The 17394-nt window shown below is 36.3% G+C and overlaps 1 protein-coding gene across 2 annotated transcripts in view; it reads right to left on the bottom strand.

Annotated features, from left to right (window-relative positions):
- Positions 1-913: 913 nt before the first annotated feature.
- The window catches only part of EIF4E (eukaryotic translation initiation factor 4E), a 51957-nt gene continuing 35476 nt past the window's right edge, over positions 914-17394 (bottom strand). For both annotated transcript variants that reach the window (XM_033214870.1, XM_033214869.1), the window contains exons 3-7: positions 12831-12926; positions 9226-9289; positions 8422-8535; positions 6241-6380; positions 914-2774 (exon numbers count right to left, since the gene is read on the bottom strand). In XM_033214870.1, coding sequence (XP_033070761.1) covers positions 2660-2774; positions 6241-6380; positions 8422-8535; positions 9226-9289; positions 12831-12926 — 529 coding nt within the window. In that variant the 3' untranslated portion in view covers positions 914-2659. The remainder of the gene's footprint in view (positions 2775-6240; positions 6381-8421; positions 8536-9225; positions 9290-12830; positions 12927-17394) is intronic.

The following is a 17394-nucleotide window of genomic DNA, read 5'->3' on the forward strand; positions in this document are numbered from 1 at the left end:
CCAGGTCAGGAGATCGACACCTGGCTAACACAGTGAAACCCCATCTCTTACTAAAAATACAAAAAAATTTGGCCAGGTGTGTGGTGCGGGCGCCGGTAGTCCCAGCTACTCCGGAGGCTGAGGCAGGAGAATGGTGTGAACCCGGGAGGAGGAGATTACAGTAAGCTTAGATTGTGCCACTGCACTCCTGCCTGGGCGACAGAGCAAGACTCGGTCCAAAAAAAAAAGAAAGGAAAATTTATCTATTTAATCTATTTATAATATCCTGTTAAACAGAGAGAAAAGAGTAAGTTGGAAAATAATATATAGCCTAATTTTATATTTAGAGAAGGTGCTAATAAAGTTATAAAAGTTGCAAATCACTGTACTATTTAAGTGGCAACTGCCAAAAGTTATTCAGAGTAATTTATTATCCCTTCTTGTCCCTAGGAAAAAGGTTTAAAATGAAATCATGATTCTAAAATGCTAATAACAATAATCAAATGCTACAAATTAGTTATTTCAAAAATTTAGAACTGTATACATTTAATGGGTTATTCCTCCTTTGCACCTAAAAGCTGATGTTTCTTAAAATTGGACTTCATTTTAGAATTAAGAAAATAGATCATTAATTTATAATAGATACACCACTTCGGTCCCACCCACTGCCAACATACCACTAACACCATCACTTTTAAGCAAACTCTTGAAGTACTCAAAACTATACATATTAATGTAGACAGTAAGTCAGCTTAACCAATTCCCCAAGTTTAACTAGCAGATATTACATACAGTATGCTGAGATTATAATTATAATGAACACAGAAGATTCAGTATTTCTAGAATACTGAACAAGAGGTGTTTGTGGCATTGAGAGTACTGTGACAACCTGTGGTACCCTTTAAACTGCTTTAAAATTTTACAATGAAATCAGTGCTATTAATTTCATGTTTATTTCATACAGGGTTTTTGTCAAGTTTATCAGTTTTAAAATGATTAAGTCATAATCACCATTAAAAGACAAATTTTCCTCTCAAACTAATAATTTCCATTCTGCTACCTACAGTTTGGCTTATCCTTTGGTCTGACAGCCATACTTCATTTCACAGGACTATACAAGTATGTACTATGTACAAAACATTTTCAAGTTTGCTTTCAAATGATACCTACAAAGAGTAGATCAAGTTTTCAAGTTTACAGAATACCACACTACAACAATTTACCACTATAAATGTCTTAATACCTGTTTATTCCATTCTATTTAGATTGCAACACTAACAAAACTCTTAATGCATTATGTTCCCACCACCTGTACTTTCCCTACACTATCATTTTGACACTTACATAAAAACAACTCAATTCAGCAACCAAGTTTTACAACCACTGTTGTTACCAATCAAATGGTGATGCATCAGATCCCAATTCTCATGAGTATTAACATATTAAGAGAGTACATTATTTACCTAAGACTGAAGGACTGTGCCTTACTTTATAAAAAACAAAGATAGCCACATCAATTTAATTCCATATATATACTACCTATTCAATTTATTAAAAATTGTAATAAACATAATAATCAAACTAGTGCTCCAAACTTATGCTGTTCACATGGAAGACACCACAAAAGAAGACATAATATAGAGACTGCCTTGCAATAAGAAGTACAAATTCCTTCTATAAAGATGGAGAAATAAAAGGACAAATCTAGTTGTCTAAAAGACAATTCACTGTACACATTTTATTTACAGTTTTGTACACTGTCTTAATATGAATGGGACTGCTTTTCTACTTGAGCCATTTTTAACCAAAGCAAAATAACCTAAGTAATACAAAGTGTTAAAATACAGCATAAAGATACAAAAACAGACATACTAATTCTAGTTAGGAATGTAATTATGATGTTACATTTTTTATAATCCACAATTATGTTTAGGAAATCACACAAACATAGATCACTGATTTGAATGAAATGCATAAATTTGTAGCAAAGCTTTGTAGTTACAAAAAACAAAAAAAATTACCAAAGAATGCACAAAATTAATGTTTATTCCACCTTTGTGTCATATTCCTGAATCCTTCACCAATGTTACATGAGGAAAAAAACAAAAGCAAAACAAATGAAAAACTGAAATCAGAATCACTAATATTATCAAGTAGGGAAACAAATAAATTAAAATCTAGCAGCCATCAGCAAGAGTACAGCAAAGACAATGCTGTAAAAAGAAACAAAGAAAATTGCTAGAAAACTGTATGCATCATAATCTTTCAAACCAGCAAAATATGCTCCTGCATACAATGGAACAACAGAATTTTCTTTCCTGTAAAGTATAGTAATGCCAAGTTGTTTTTTGACTACTGTGGATAGGTAAAATCTGTATGTAATTAATGGTAATTCTACTGAAGTATTACAGAGTGGGCCAGGAACACATTTATGGATTCTGGGGATGTGTACTGTAATTCTTTGATTGGGATAGTGGAAACTTTAGCCAAAAAAAAAAAAAAAAATGAACACAGAAGTACAAGACAAAGGCGAATGAGACTTCTCTTATATCTTAGTAACATTTAGATGGAAATCAAATTTAAATGCAGTCCACTCTGCTTTTTGAAGAGGCTTTGGTTCAGCTCCCAAATCTCGATTGCTTGACGCAGTCTCCTATGAGAATACTCAGAAGGTGTCTTCTTAAACAACAAACCTATTTTTAGTGGTGGAGCCGCTCTTAGTAGCTGTGTCTGCGTGGGACTGATAACCAATCACTATCTTTGGAGGAAGTCCTAACCTTTCCTTGTATACCCTCCTAGAAGAAAAAAAGAAGAAAAAAGTAGCCATTAATTTTTACTCATAAGAAGTAAATAAATTCAAAATTTTAGGGTTACTAGTCTTTGTACTAAAAAATATAGAGTACAATAGGAAATTAATTATACACCCTTTTCCTTTTAGCACAATTTACTCTTCATTTTTGCGATATTCTTGGTTAATTACTTTTAAAATATTTGAGAGCCAGTCGGGTTTATTATTACTAAATTACAGGAGCATTACTATATTATTATACTGTTATTTATTATGATACTATAATTATTACTAAATCAATAGTGAACAAAGCAAGGACAAGTCCCTGAGCTCACTGTATTTATAGTCTAGTAAACACAATCAAAAAATCACAAATACATATGATGGACCTGTATTACATGCATACTTAAACAGAAATCTGTATAACAAACATGTTTATTTTCATTCTTTGATCTAAAATGTTACATTTCACGTCTGAACCCTAGCAAAGATTGTATATTACTACACAAATTATATCTACCATACCTGTTATAAGATTGCACAAACAAAAACTAAACACTTTGAGGGAGATTAAAATGAAACACTTCAAGGGAGAAAGTAATTTCTGCTTTACATACTAACTTTACAACCTAATTTTCAAGTAAGACATGACTCTATAGCAAGAATAAAATGGCACTTGTCATGAGTGCCAAAGAGTAAATACAAGGGCTATAATAACAAGGAGATTCTAATCTCATCTACAAAATTAGAGAAGTCTTCCCCTTTAAATATCACGAGGTCAAAAAGGATAATGTTAAGATAATGAGCACATCTGAAAGCTGAGAAATAAAAATCAGGCTGTGTGACTATGGCTCATAAGTAAAGTGAATATGAGATAAAGCTGAAAAGGTTTCAGAGAAAGATCACAGAGAACTTCATAGGTCACCTTAAAAATCTGAATCTTTAAGAAAAAAATAGTAAAAATTGAAAAATAAGCAAAATCAAATAAAAATAAAGGAATAAACATATTAATGGAGTTAAATCCTCCAACACGATACTAGGATAGCTTTTTTTTTTATATCTTCCAGGAGATTTACTACCTTCCCCCTAAAATAAGGCATTAAAAAGTAATTTTATGGTAACTAAAGTGATAATTATCAAATTTGCATTATAATGCAATGCATTCCTTTCAATTATACTTAATTATTAAAAATACCAAAGGGCACGACCATTGAGTCATGCAAATTGGAAGGGTTAAAAAAAGAAAATCTTTGTTTGAAAATCTGAAGTCTTAATATAGACTCAAAAACATTTAATAGTGACAAAAATAAAAAACTTCCATAGGAAAAAAATTCTTAATAAATCTAACTCTTGTTTAAAAAAAAAAGTAAATCCTCCAAAATTAGGTTTTGATGCTGGCAGAAACATTAAAATATGATGACAAATCAACTCCTTTCTCTTATGGAACCCCATATAGCATGAAATGTAGAAAATCCCTATACCTTTTGATCCAGAAATAAATTACATTCACAGAGAAATTTACATGGCTGAGAGCAGTGGATCACACCTGAAATCCCAGCACTTTGGGAGGCTGAGGCAGGTGGATCACTTGAGCACAGGAGTTTGACACCAGTCTGGTCAACATGACGAAACCTGTCTCTACAAAAAATACTGTAGTGGCTCAGGCCTCTGGTCCCAGCTATTCAGGAGGCTGAGGCAAGAGAGTCACTTGAACCCAAGAGGTGGAGGTTGCAGTGAGCCGAGATCACAATACTGCACCCCGGCCTGGGCAACGCAGTGTGACTCTGTCTCAAAAATTAATTTTAAAAAGAAAAATTAATAATATTTGAAAAATCACAGAGGGACAAACCAAACATTTTGTGACCACTGACTGACCAGCACTTAATTTTAACATAAAATTGTTAAGTCAATTTTTTTTTTTTTTTTTTTTTTGGTGAGACAGTCTCACTCTGTCTCCCAGGCTGGAATGCAGTGGCCCAATCTTGGCTCACTGCAAGCTCCGCCTCCTGGGTTCACGCCATTCTCTTGCCTCAGCCTCCCAAGTAGCTGGGACTACAGGCACCCGCCACCATGCCCAGCTAATGTTTTTTTTTTGTATTTTCAGTCGAGACGGGGTTTCACCGTGTTAGCTAGGATGGTCTTGATCTCCCCATCTCGTGATCTGCCTGCCTCGGCCTCCCAAAGTGCTGGGATTACAGGTATGAGCCACCGCGCCCGGTGTTAAATATTACTAATATAATTGAGGTAAAAAGAAATCCTAGTTAGAAAAAAAATGCCGGCTGGTTTAGCATGGTGGCTCATGCCTGTAATCTCAGCATTTGAAAGGCTGAGGTGGCTTGATCAAGTCCAGGAGTTCACAACCAGTCTTGGCAACATGGCAAAACCTCTTCTCTACAAAAAAATACAAAAGAATAGCCAGGTGTGCTCGTACACACCTGAGTTCCAGCTAATTGGGTGGCTGAGGTGGGAGGATCACCTGAGCCCAGGAGGTTGAGGCTGCAGTGAGCAGTGACTGCACCACTGCACTCTTGCCTGAATAACACAGTGAGACCCTGCCTCAAAAAAAAAAGCCATTTTTGCAAAGAATAAAATTTACAAAAAAAGGTCTAATAAAACCCTACATGTGGGTTTTAAACATCAAACAAAAGCCAAGGTATGTTAAATTTTAATGAAAATGATATGTAGTAAACACACATGCTTTAAGTGTACATACACTATTTGCCAATAATCACTGAATTATTTATTATGAGCGTACATTAGCTCTTTTCAAAGTAGTACTTTTTTCAAACAGCACTTTCAAAGTAGGAAATAATACATTCTCATTTGTGAATGAATAAAAAATGCTACATGCCAAAGCAGAGTGTTCTAGTGGTTATATACTTCACTGCTAAGAAAAAGTAATTTTACAGAAATGAAAAACATGAACAAGACCAGGCGCAATGGCCCATGCGTGTAATGCCAGCACTTTGGGAGGCCAAGGTGGATGGATCACTTGAGGCCAAGAGTTAAAGACCAGCCTGGCCAACATGACGAAACCTGGTCTCTACTAAAAATACAAAAATTACCTGAGCATGGTGGCATGCGCCTGTATTCCCAGCTACTTGGGAGGCTGAGACATCAGAATCACTTGAACCCGGGAGGCAGCGGCTGCAGTGAGCCTAGATCATGCCACTGTACTACAGCCTGGAAAACAGAGTGAGACTCTGTCTCTAAATATATAAATAGCTGTGAAAAAACCCTCCAAAACATCTATATCTATATATCTATATAGACATAGATAGATATAGATATAGATTAGATATATATGAACAAGACGTTGCGCATCAATTGAGCCGTTCAAAATTATAAAAGTGTTCACGAAAACAATACAAGGAAAACAGGATCTACAAAGTATTTATTTCTAAAGCTACAAATAACTTCTGGTTTTAGCCATCCTAATATTGTAAAATAAGTAGGCAAAGAGCAAAACTTACCCTATATGTGTAACAGCTTCTCTGTTTTCACATTCAGTAGTCCATATTGCTATCTTATCACCTTTAGCTCTAACATTAACAACAGCGCCACATACATCATCACTGTAGTCATCAAAAGATTCTCCAATAAGGCACAGCAGCTTAAAAGAAAATCCCAAATTACGTTTAATAGATTATAAACAAGCTTATTACACTGCAAATTTCTCTTCTATATTTGTGTAGATAACTAAAGACAGTTTTTAAATCGAGTTAATTTTTTAAATATGTAAATTTTATTTGCATACATAGATCTGTCCTGACTCTTAAACACGCATTCATTTATTTACTATCAAATCATTAACAGCTGTCTTCACCTTTTTCAGCAAATTTGGCAGTTAATATTGTGGCAGACATAAAAGCTGATTTTATTAATATTCATTTGCTCTGCTGCTGCTTATATTTATGAGCAAACAAATATTAATAGAATAACAAAAATAGCTATTCATGGTTAGATTAATTTCTTCTTGTTCTTATTTTTTATGAGTATTTGTTAATGGTTTGGTTTTTTTTGTTGTTGTTGTTTTTTGAGACAGGGTCTTGCTCTGTTACCCTGGCTGGAGTGCAGTGGGACCATCACAGCTCACTGCAGCCTCAACCTCCTGGACTCAAATGATCCTCCCACCTCAGCCTCCTGAATAGCTGGGCACACATACACACAGGGACATGTCACCACACCCAGTAAATTTTTGTATTTTTTGTAGAGACAGGGTTTTGCCACGTTGCCCAAGTTGGTCTTGAACTCCTGAGTTTAAGTGAAATGCCTGCCTTAGCCTCCTGAGGTGTTGAGATTTCAGGTGTGAGCCCAGCCCTAACGGGTTTCTTAATTGTGGTAAAACACAAATAACATAAAATTTACCATTTTAACCGCTTTTAAGTGTACAGTTCAGTGGCGTTAAGTACATTCAACATTGTTGTACAACCATCACTACTACCATCCATCTCCAGAACATTTTTTTTAACTGCAAAATGGAAATATCCTGACTTTTTAATGTGGAATTCCAAAAGCATATTTGCTGATGATCTTCGCCCCCAAAAACAGAATTTTCTTAAAAAGTCATTCATTCATTAGCTGGGTGTGCTGGCATGCACCTGTAGGCCCAGCTACTTGAGAGGCTAAGGCAGGATGATTGCTTGAACCCAGGAGGCTACAGTGAGCTATCATGGCCCCACTGCACTCTAGCCTGGGCAACAGAGCAAGACCCTGTCTCTAAAAAAACAAAATAGTCACTTATTCAAATATTTAAAGACATTAACTCAACAAGTGCCAACTATAAACCAGGCACGGTTTCAAGTGCTAGGGATACAAAAGAGACTACAAACCCCGCTCCTATAAGCTTGGGGTTTGGAACCTCTGTCGACAGAAAATGCCTATTATCTCATTATTTAATTTGTATTGTAAAGCCAAAAGTTCAAGTTAATAGCACAACATGTAGGTTGAATGGTAGTACGCAGCAATTTTATTGTTTGCTTCACTGATTTAAAAAGTTTAGTGGGACAGGCACAGTGACTCACACCTGTAATTCCAACACTTTGGGAGGCTGAATGGGAGGATCACTTGAGGTCAGGAGTTTGAGACCAACCTAGGCAACACAGCAAGATCCCATCTCTAGGAAAAAATTTAGAAAATTAGCTGGGCATTGTGGCATGCAACTGTAGTTCCAGCTACTTAAGAGGCTGAAGTGGGAGGATCACTTGAACCCAGAAGGTGAGGCTGAAGTGAGCCATATAAATAAATATCCGCACTCCAGCCTGGGCAACAGGGCAAGACCCTTACTCTAAAAATACAAATATTTAAAAGTTTGGTATACATATAGCAATGCTGTTTAAGAGGGTTGCAAAAACCTCAATTGTATAAAATGTAAGATTCTATAATTTTGAGGTTAATGAAATGACCACAGTGCGCTTATTGTGGTGAGAGTCACACTGCCAGTCACTTAAGATATCTGACTTATAATGTGGTAGGATGTTTCACCGTACTATAAACAGAAGTCACATGACAGAACAAAAACAATTACTGACCCTGATTTTCTAGTGTTGGGCATCCTTCTCTTAAATTAAGTAACAAATGTAAAACATAACATATCTTAAGTTTCAGTATTCCCAAACTACCTCTAAAACTGCTTTATACTTTTAAAACCTTACTGTCTCTAGCCAAAAGCGATCAAGGTCACTTCGTCTCTGCTGTTTGTTCAATGTAATTAGCCATCGTCCTCCCCGTTTGTTTTTCTCATCTTCCCACATAGGCTCAATACCATCCTACAGGGTTAGAAGACAACAGTATTACACAATATTGTTACCTTGACTTTGAGAGATAATCATTAAAAACAGTAAGTAACAACACTGTCAACTTCTTACTTTATTGCCCATAAAACTGCCACTGATGCAGTTTTTAAAAAGCGCATAAGACTTAAAGCCAGAGGCATGACATTGCAGAATTAGAGTCCTGACTTTGACACTTATTAGCTATCAAATCTTGAGTTTCACTTAATTTGAAGGTTCTTAAACTTTCTGAGTAGCAAACATATTTTAGAAGCTCTGTACATTTCTATACCTAGAAAATACATGCAAAAACTATGCAGTTTCAGTTAATGAATGTCCCGTCCCCCTACCACCTGACAAAGCCCAATAATAAGTATTCCAAGGACCCATGCTCCTAAGGTTAAGAATGCTTGATAACTTAGTCTGCTCAAATATATAAAGGAATAGACTGGAAAATCAAAGCTCTCATCAAAATCAATCTCAGTATGTGCCCACAGAGTAACTCTCTCTCAATTTTTATAAACAAATAGAGTAAGATATATTGATACTAAAGCATACTACAGCCAATTAAATTATCAGCCTGTTCTTCACACTATCAAGTATTCCTAAGTTTATGGCAAGATTTCTTAATGAATACCAAATGGCCCAGTCCTATAATAAATATACAAAATCACCAATTAAGCATACCTTAAAAAGTGAGTAGTCACAGCCAGGCATTAAATTACTAGACAACTGGATATGGTTGTACAGACTAGGTAAAAGAAAGTAACAATTAAAAACACAGAATATGTAATAGAGAGTTCAGGTGCTTCCATATATATACATTTAGAACATATGATGAAAATAAACAGATAAAAGTGCATGTTTACTTGTTTCTAAGGAGTCAATTTCTAAAATGGACAAAACAGATCTTAAAAGCAGTTAAATAATCAACTTTAGATGACAGGTATAATTTTCAAAAAATTTCTAGTGACTGCTCTGACAAAAATATATTTTATATGTTAGTTAACTCAGTGCATACATATGTATATATATAAGAAACTGAGAAGAGAGGTATAAGGTGGCTTTAAGTAGATGAAGTAATTTCTGAAGTTAATCAACAGTTTTTTCACAAACATAAAAAAATAATAATAACAGAAAAGATGAACTTCCTGACCATCAGGATTGCATGACTGAAACAGTTAAGATTATTATCCTCTAGGGTATCCAAGAGTAAAATAGATCAGTGGTTCCCAAACACCACACATTGTCACTGGTTAGTCAACATAATAATCATTGAAAAAATGATTTTAGAAAAATAAATAAATAAATATAGTTCCAAGCCCTACCTCTTGGGATTATAATCACCTAAATATGAGATAGAACCCTGCAGTCTGTATTTCTAAACTATTTCCCAAATATCAAAATAACAGAATAACATTTGCAATGACTTAGTTGCTTGCCTGAAGGCAGGAGGCTTAGATCATTTGATCTCCTGTAGTCTTTTACAGCAAAATTGATTAAAAAATTGGCAACTCTTAAGAATCTTTTGCCTGTCTCCAATATTAGATGGCAGAAATGAGGAACTTAGCTGTGTCTACAGATCATGGATGATTCTATTATCCTTAGTCTGGTTCTCCTGGTGCCATATTAACCCCATCTAGGAATATTTCAGGTAAAGATTTAAGGGCCAGGCGCAGTGGCTCACACCTGTAATCCCAGCACTTTGGGAGGCTGAGGCAGGTGGATCACGGGGTCAGGAGTTCGAGACCAGCCTGACCAACATGAGGAAACCCCGTCTCTATTAAAAATACAAAAATTAACCGGGTGTGATGGCATGCGCCTGTAATCCCAGCTACTCGGGAGGCTGAGGCAGAAAAATCGCTTGAACCCGGGAGATGGAGGTTGCAGTGAGTCGAGATCACCCCATTGCACTCCAGCCTGGTGACAGAGCTAGACTCCATCTCCAAAAAAAAAAAAAGATTTAAGACAGAAGTTGGCATTCTTTAAATGAAACATGACTGTAATCCCAGCACTTTGGGAGGCCGAGACGGGCGGATCACAAGGTCAGGAGATCGAGACCATCCTGGCTAACACAGTGAAACCCCGTCTCTACTAAAAAATACAAAAAACTAGCCGGGTGAGGTGGTGGGCGCCTGTAGTCCCAGCTACTCGGGAGGCTGAGGCAGGAGAATGGCGTAAACCCGGGAGGTGGAGCTTGCAGTGAGCTGAGATCTGGCCACTGCACTCTAGCCTGGGCGACAGAGCGAGACTCCGTCTCAAAAAAAAAAAAAAATGAAACATGAAACTCCATAGTATAACACAAATAATAGTTTAGGTGAGACAACCTAAGATCACATAAGGTTTGTGAATCACTACCTCATGGTAACTCCCAACTACATCATCTATGACAGCCTCCCCTAGGCAACAAAAAAAGCCTGGATACTAAGTGACTGTAAAATTAGCACTACTAATTTCATAAAATAAATGGATATTGTGGGAACGACCTTCAATAAAACATTTTTCTTTTTGCTGCCTCCTTTCTCTTCCGTGGTGCTCAAAGGTCTCTCAAGTAAGTCCATAATGAAAATTTATAATGGCACACCTAAACAGAATCCTAAGACTATGCAGTCTGGATAAATACAAAGGGACTCAATGGTTATTTGCAATAAATTTGCTAGAAAAACCAGAAATTAGGAAGTGGCCCACACATTCACAGAAAATTGAAAAATCCTTCCTATCTCTAAATTACGGTATAAAAATCTACTATGCAATGACACTGACTACACATAACTGAAGTGTGGAGGCACTGTTCTAATTGGTACAATTATGTAAACTAGTAAAAGCCAAACAAACTAGATAAACGCAAATCTGATTGGGGAACATGGCTCAAGGCTTCCTTTTCCTCTGTAGGAGAATGAAGAGCTTTTTTGGTGCAGAAGAGTTATTTAAGAGTCCTGAATAAACACAATTAGAGAAGAAAAACTACTTGATGTTTTGATGACGGGCAAAGAATAACCCTAGTTTAACTAGACAACTAGACACGTATAAATTATTAGGCCTTAAATGTAGTTACTATTAAGTGTAATGCTTTTAATAAAAAATAAATACTCTCAAAGTTTACTCTCAAATGAATATTCTCCAATACTCTCAAAGTGTATAGTTTTAACTGTATGCTTTGCTTTTTTCAGCAACACAAATGAATACAAAATACCTATTAGAAATCAAGCACTGGAAATATACAGAAAAATGTTTCTGCTGTTGAAGATGTATGTATATATGTATAAATTTTATACCACAATCTATTCCTTTGTATGAGCAGAATATCTTGAGGGGGTTACATTAAAACATAAGAGTAGCATCACTAATTTAGCATGTATATGATCCTAAAAAAAGATGTACAAGTTAGAATATTTAAATAACTGCTAGGTAATTTAAAGCACTTATTAAAGAGTTTTGCCTTTCAGGGTCTCATATAGTACCTCCCTACTCATTCTCCAGGTAAATTTGATACACTGGATTAACTTTGCTTTTAAGAGAATCAATAATCAAAACTTCTTGAAATAGACTTTACAATTTTTAATTTTATTTATTTTATAGAGAAACAGGGACTCATGTTGACCAGGCTGGTCTTGAACTCCTGGCCACAAGTGATCTTCCTGCCTCAGCATCACAAAGTATTAGTATTACAGGCATGAGTCACTGAGCCCAGCCTTAAATTTTGTTTTGAGGTCATGCAAAAGTTGATGATCCCAATTCTTAACTCTGCTTAAACAGAAACAAAATTTCAAAAATATTTCAACTATTCTTCTTGAGGTTGATCAAAGTATAATGAAATGAATAAAGTATCATGATAGATACTGGCATTCCCTTGACAAACTCTGAATTCTGAACACTTCAACCTTTGATATCTTAAAATCTGGTACAGGAAATTCCAATGTTGCACTGAAAACAGTTTGCAGAAATGAGAACCCAACAATGCACTGGAATACCCAGTTATGAGGCAAATTTATCTTGGCAACCAAGAAAGGAACAAGTTCCAACTAGTTGTCAAAAGTTCTAACAGCAATAAAGGATTTTTGAGCTAAGGATATCTCAGGACAAGAAACAGAATAATCAGGGCTAAGGAATGACAAGATTGAAGCTTTGTAAAACTAATAAAGCATAAGCACCCATTCAAACTTTTGTGAGGAGATAAAAAATAGATGAACATTCATTAACTGTTTACCTCACACTTCATTTTGTGAATTCGGCTTAAAAATAAACTACACAACTAATAAAAAAAAAAAATCCTAAAACAAATGGTTACTTACGCCCAAAAGTCTTCAACAGTATCAAACTTAGAGATCAGCCGCAGGTTTGCTTGCCAAGTTTTGCTTTTATCATTTTTAAAAAACCAGAGTGCCCATCTAAAAATAAAAAGTCAATGTCAAAAAATGGTAGCTGCATCCCCAGGTTAAAAGCAACATTATTCACAACAGTCAGAAGGTAGAAGCAACCCAATTGTTCATCAACAGATGAATGAAAAATGTATATATATACACCACGGAATACTAAAAAGCCCTGATGAAGGAAATTCTAACACTTGATAAAACATGAGGGGAAGCTAAGGACATTAAGTGAATAAGCCAGCCCCCTCCAAAAAAAGACAAATACTATATGATTCCACTTTTACGAGGGATAAGAAGTCAAATTCATAGAAACAAAAAGAATGGTGATTGCCACTAGCCAAGGAGAAGGGAGTTAGGGTTACAGAGTTTAGAGTTTTGGAAGATGAACAAGAGTTCTGGAGATTAGTTGTACAATAATTGGTTGCAGAAAGTACTTAACATTAATTGAACTGTACACTTACAAATAGTTAACACAGTAAATTTTATGTTTACCACGAAAATTTAGGAAAAAAAAGTAAAATGCTAGTTGTTATTACAGTGGCAAATAATGAGAGTTCTCCATTTCTTTCATTTAAAAAATATGTATTTTATGTCTACTACATAACAGATTTTCTGCTATACCTAGGGACCCAAGACACACTGAAACTCATCACTCAACGGAATTCATAGAGATGAGGCAGAGAGACAACTACAGTGTGCTAAGTGCTATGACAGAGATAAGCAAGCACAATTATTTAAGAAAAACATGGCAGAGCTGGGCGCGGGTGGCTCACACCTGTAATCCCAGCACTTTGGGAGGCTGAGGTGGGCAAATTACCTAAGGTTGGGAGTTCAAGACCAGCCTGACCAACATGGAGAAACCCCGTTTCGACAAAAAATACAAAACTGGCCAGGCATGGTGGTACATGCCTGTAATCCCAGCTACTTGGGAGGCTCAGGCAGGAGGCTGCGGTGAGTTGAGATCGCGCCACTGTACTCCAGCCTGGGCAACAAGAGTGAAACTCCATCTCAAAAAAAAAAAAAAAACACACAGCGGAAATACTTAAACTATAAAAGAAGGCAAGGGGCCAGGCACGGTGGCTCAAACCTGTAATCCCAACACTTTGGGAGGCTGAGGTGGGCAGATCACATGAGGTCAGAAGTTTGAGACCAGCCTAGCCAACATGGTGAGACCTGGTCTCCACTAAAAATACAAAAAAATTTAGCCAGGCATGGTGGTATATGCCTGTAATTCCAGCTACTCACGAAGCTGAGGCACAAGAATCACTTGAATCCAAGAAGCAGAGGTTGCCCTGAGTCGAGGTTGTGCCACAGCACTCCAGCCAGGGCAACAGAGGGAAACTGTCTCCAAAAAAAAAAAAGGCAAGAAACAGGATGGCGGATATTTCTCAGAGGAACAAATTAGCCAAGAAGAAATGAGTGCCAGGAGTGGGGAAACTATTAAATGTGACTCTATATGTAATCAAACACCTAACTGGGAAAATAATAAAGATTGAGTAATGCTGCATAGATATGTACTGAAATAATGTATACTAGTTTTAATATATCTGTAGATACTTCTCTTAAAATAGTTTTATTCCTACATAATATATAATAGCTTATATATAACTAACATATTATATATAGAGGCATACCTTGGATATATTGTGAGTTCAGTTCTAGATCATCATAATAAAGTGAGTATCACAATAAAGGAACTATCTTGATGGAGAGTCACACAAATTTTTTGGTTTCCCAGTGCATATAAAAGTTATGTTTATATTATACTATAGTCTACATTATGTCTGAAATAGCATTATGTCTAAAAAACAAAAAGCACATACCTTAATTAAAAAGTCTATTGCTAAAAATGCTAATGATCATCTGAGCCTACAGAGAGTGGTAATCTTGCTGATGGAGAGTCTTCCCTTGTTGATTGCTGCTGACTGATCAGAGTAGTGATTGCTGAAGATTGGGGTGGCTGTGGCAATTTCTTAAGACAACAATGAAGTTTGTCACACCGATTGACTTCATTTCACAAAAGATTTCTCTGTAGCATGCAATGTTGTTTGTAAGCATTTTACACAGTAGAATTTCTTTCAAAATTGGAGTCAATCCTCCCAAACCCTGCAGTTGCTTTATCAATTCGGTTTATGTAATATTCTAAATCCTTTGTTGTCATTTCAACAATGTTCACGGCACCTTCACCAGGAATAGATTCCATCTCAAGAAACCTTTTTTTCTGCTCACCCATAAGAAGTAACTCCTTATCCATTCAAGTTTTCTCATGAGACTGCAGCAATTCAGTAACATCTTCAGGCTCCATTTCTTACTGTACATCTCTCGCTCTCTGCACCACATCTGCAGTGACTTCTTCCACTAAAGTCTTGAACCCTTCAAAGTCATCAATACGGGTTGGAATAAAATTCTTCCTAACTCTTGTTCATGTTGATATTCTGACCTTCCATGAATCATGAATGTTCTTCATGACATCCAGAATGCTGAATCCTTTTGGAAGGTTTTCAATTTACTTTGTACAGATCCATCAAAGTAATCACTATCTACAGCATTTATAGCCTTATGAAATATAGTTCTTATTAATAAATAATAAGGCTTGAAAGTCAAAATTCCTCTTTGCTGCTCCACAGGCTGCAGAAAGTACGCTGTATTAAGAGGCATGAAAACAATTCACCTCCGTCAGAGCTCTTGGGTGACTAGGTGCATCATCAATGAGTAGTGATATTTTGAAAGGAAACTTTTTTCTGGGCAGTAGGTTTCAACAGTAGGCTTAAAGTATTCAGTAAACCATGCTATAAATCGATGCACTGTCATCCAGGCTTTGCTGCTCCATTTCCAGAGCATGGGCAGAGTGGATTTAGCATCATTCTTAAGGATTCTTAAGATTTTGGGAATGGCAAATGAGCATTGGCTTCAACTTAAAAGTCATCAGCTGCAAGATCCCCTAACAAGAATCAGTCTGTCCTTTGTAGTTTGAAGCTAGGCACTGACTTCTCTCTATCTAGCAAAGACCTAGATGGCATCTTCTTCCAGTAGAAGGCTGTTTTGTTTACATTGAAAATCTGTTTTTAGTGTTAACTTCCTTCATCAATCACCTTAGCTAGATCTGGATAATTTGCTGCAATCTCTACATCAGCCCTCGCTGCTTCACCTTATACCTTTATGGGGGTGACTTCTTTCCTTAAATCTTATAACTGACCTCTGTTAGCTTTCAACTTTTATTCTGCAGCATCCCCACCTCTCTCAGCCTTCATAACACTGAACAGAGTTAGGGCCTTGCTATGGATTAGGCTTTGTCTTAAGGGAATGTTGTAGCTGGTTTTATTTACTACCCAGACCACTTGAACTTTCTCTACATCAGCAATGAGGCTGTTTTGTGTTCTTATCATTCATGTGTTTGCTGGAGCAGAACTTTTGATTTCCTTCAAGAATTTTTCCTTTGCTTTCACAAGCTGGCTAACTTATTTGGTACAAGAGACCTAGCTTTTGGCCTGTGTTGGCTTTTGACATGTCTTCCTCGTAAGTGTAATCATTTCTAGCTTTTGATTTAAAGTGAGAGACATGCAACTCTTCCTTTCACTATAACATGTAGGGGCCATTGTAGGGCTATTACTTGGCTTAATTTCAATATTGTTGTGTCTCAGGGAATAGGTAGACCCAAGGACAAGGAGATGGGAATGGCCAGTCAGTGGAGCATTCAGAACACATACAACATTTATCAATTAAGTTGGCTGTCTTATATGGCCAATGTTCATAGCACCCCAAAACAATTACAATAGCAACATCAAAGATCACTGATCACAGATCATAACAGATACAATAAAGTTTGAAATACCGTGAGAATTACCAAAATGTGACAGAGACACTAAGTGAGCACATGCCATTGGAAACATGACATGAACAGAACTGCGTGACACAGGATTTCCACAAACCCTCAATTTATAGAAAAGGCATGATTTGTGAAGCACAGTAAAATGAGGTATGCCTGTATAATATTTTCTCTAATGCCTTGAAGATAAACTCATGGAATATTAAAGTTACACTTTATCCCAAGATGATTGCCAAGACCATTCTCCTTTAGAAGAATTAAACTGAATATTCTCTGAATTACAATACCAAAGGAAAGTCAAAGGGAAATTTCATTTTCTCATCAACACAAATGTTGTCTGAAGAGCCTTCCAAATTGAATATATATTTCATAATCCTATAATTAATATTCGGTAACCTCACCTAGACAGAAAAATGAGATGCATTTCAATATGTACTTGACAATTTGTCACCCCATTATCAATAAAAAAGAAAAAGAAAATGCAAGAAAACCCCCAACAAGGTCAAGTACTACACTCTGGATTTTTAAAAATAAATTCCAAAACAAAAAAACTCTGCACCCAGCCATTTAAACACATAAAGATCTATGAGGCCAGGCAAGGTGGCTCACACCTGCAATAACAACACTCTAGGAGGCTGAGGCAGGAAGAACACTTGAGCC

Source organism: Trachypithecus francoisi, unplaced genomic scaffold (genome assembly GCF_009764315.1).
Source record: "Trachypithecus francoisi isolate TF-2019V2 unplaced genomic scaffold, Tfra_2.0 Lachesis_group1, whole genome shotgun sequence".
NCBI lineage: Eukaryota > Metazoa > Chordata > Mammalia > Primates > Cercopithecidae > Trachypithecus > Trachypithecus francoisi.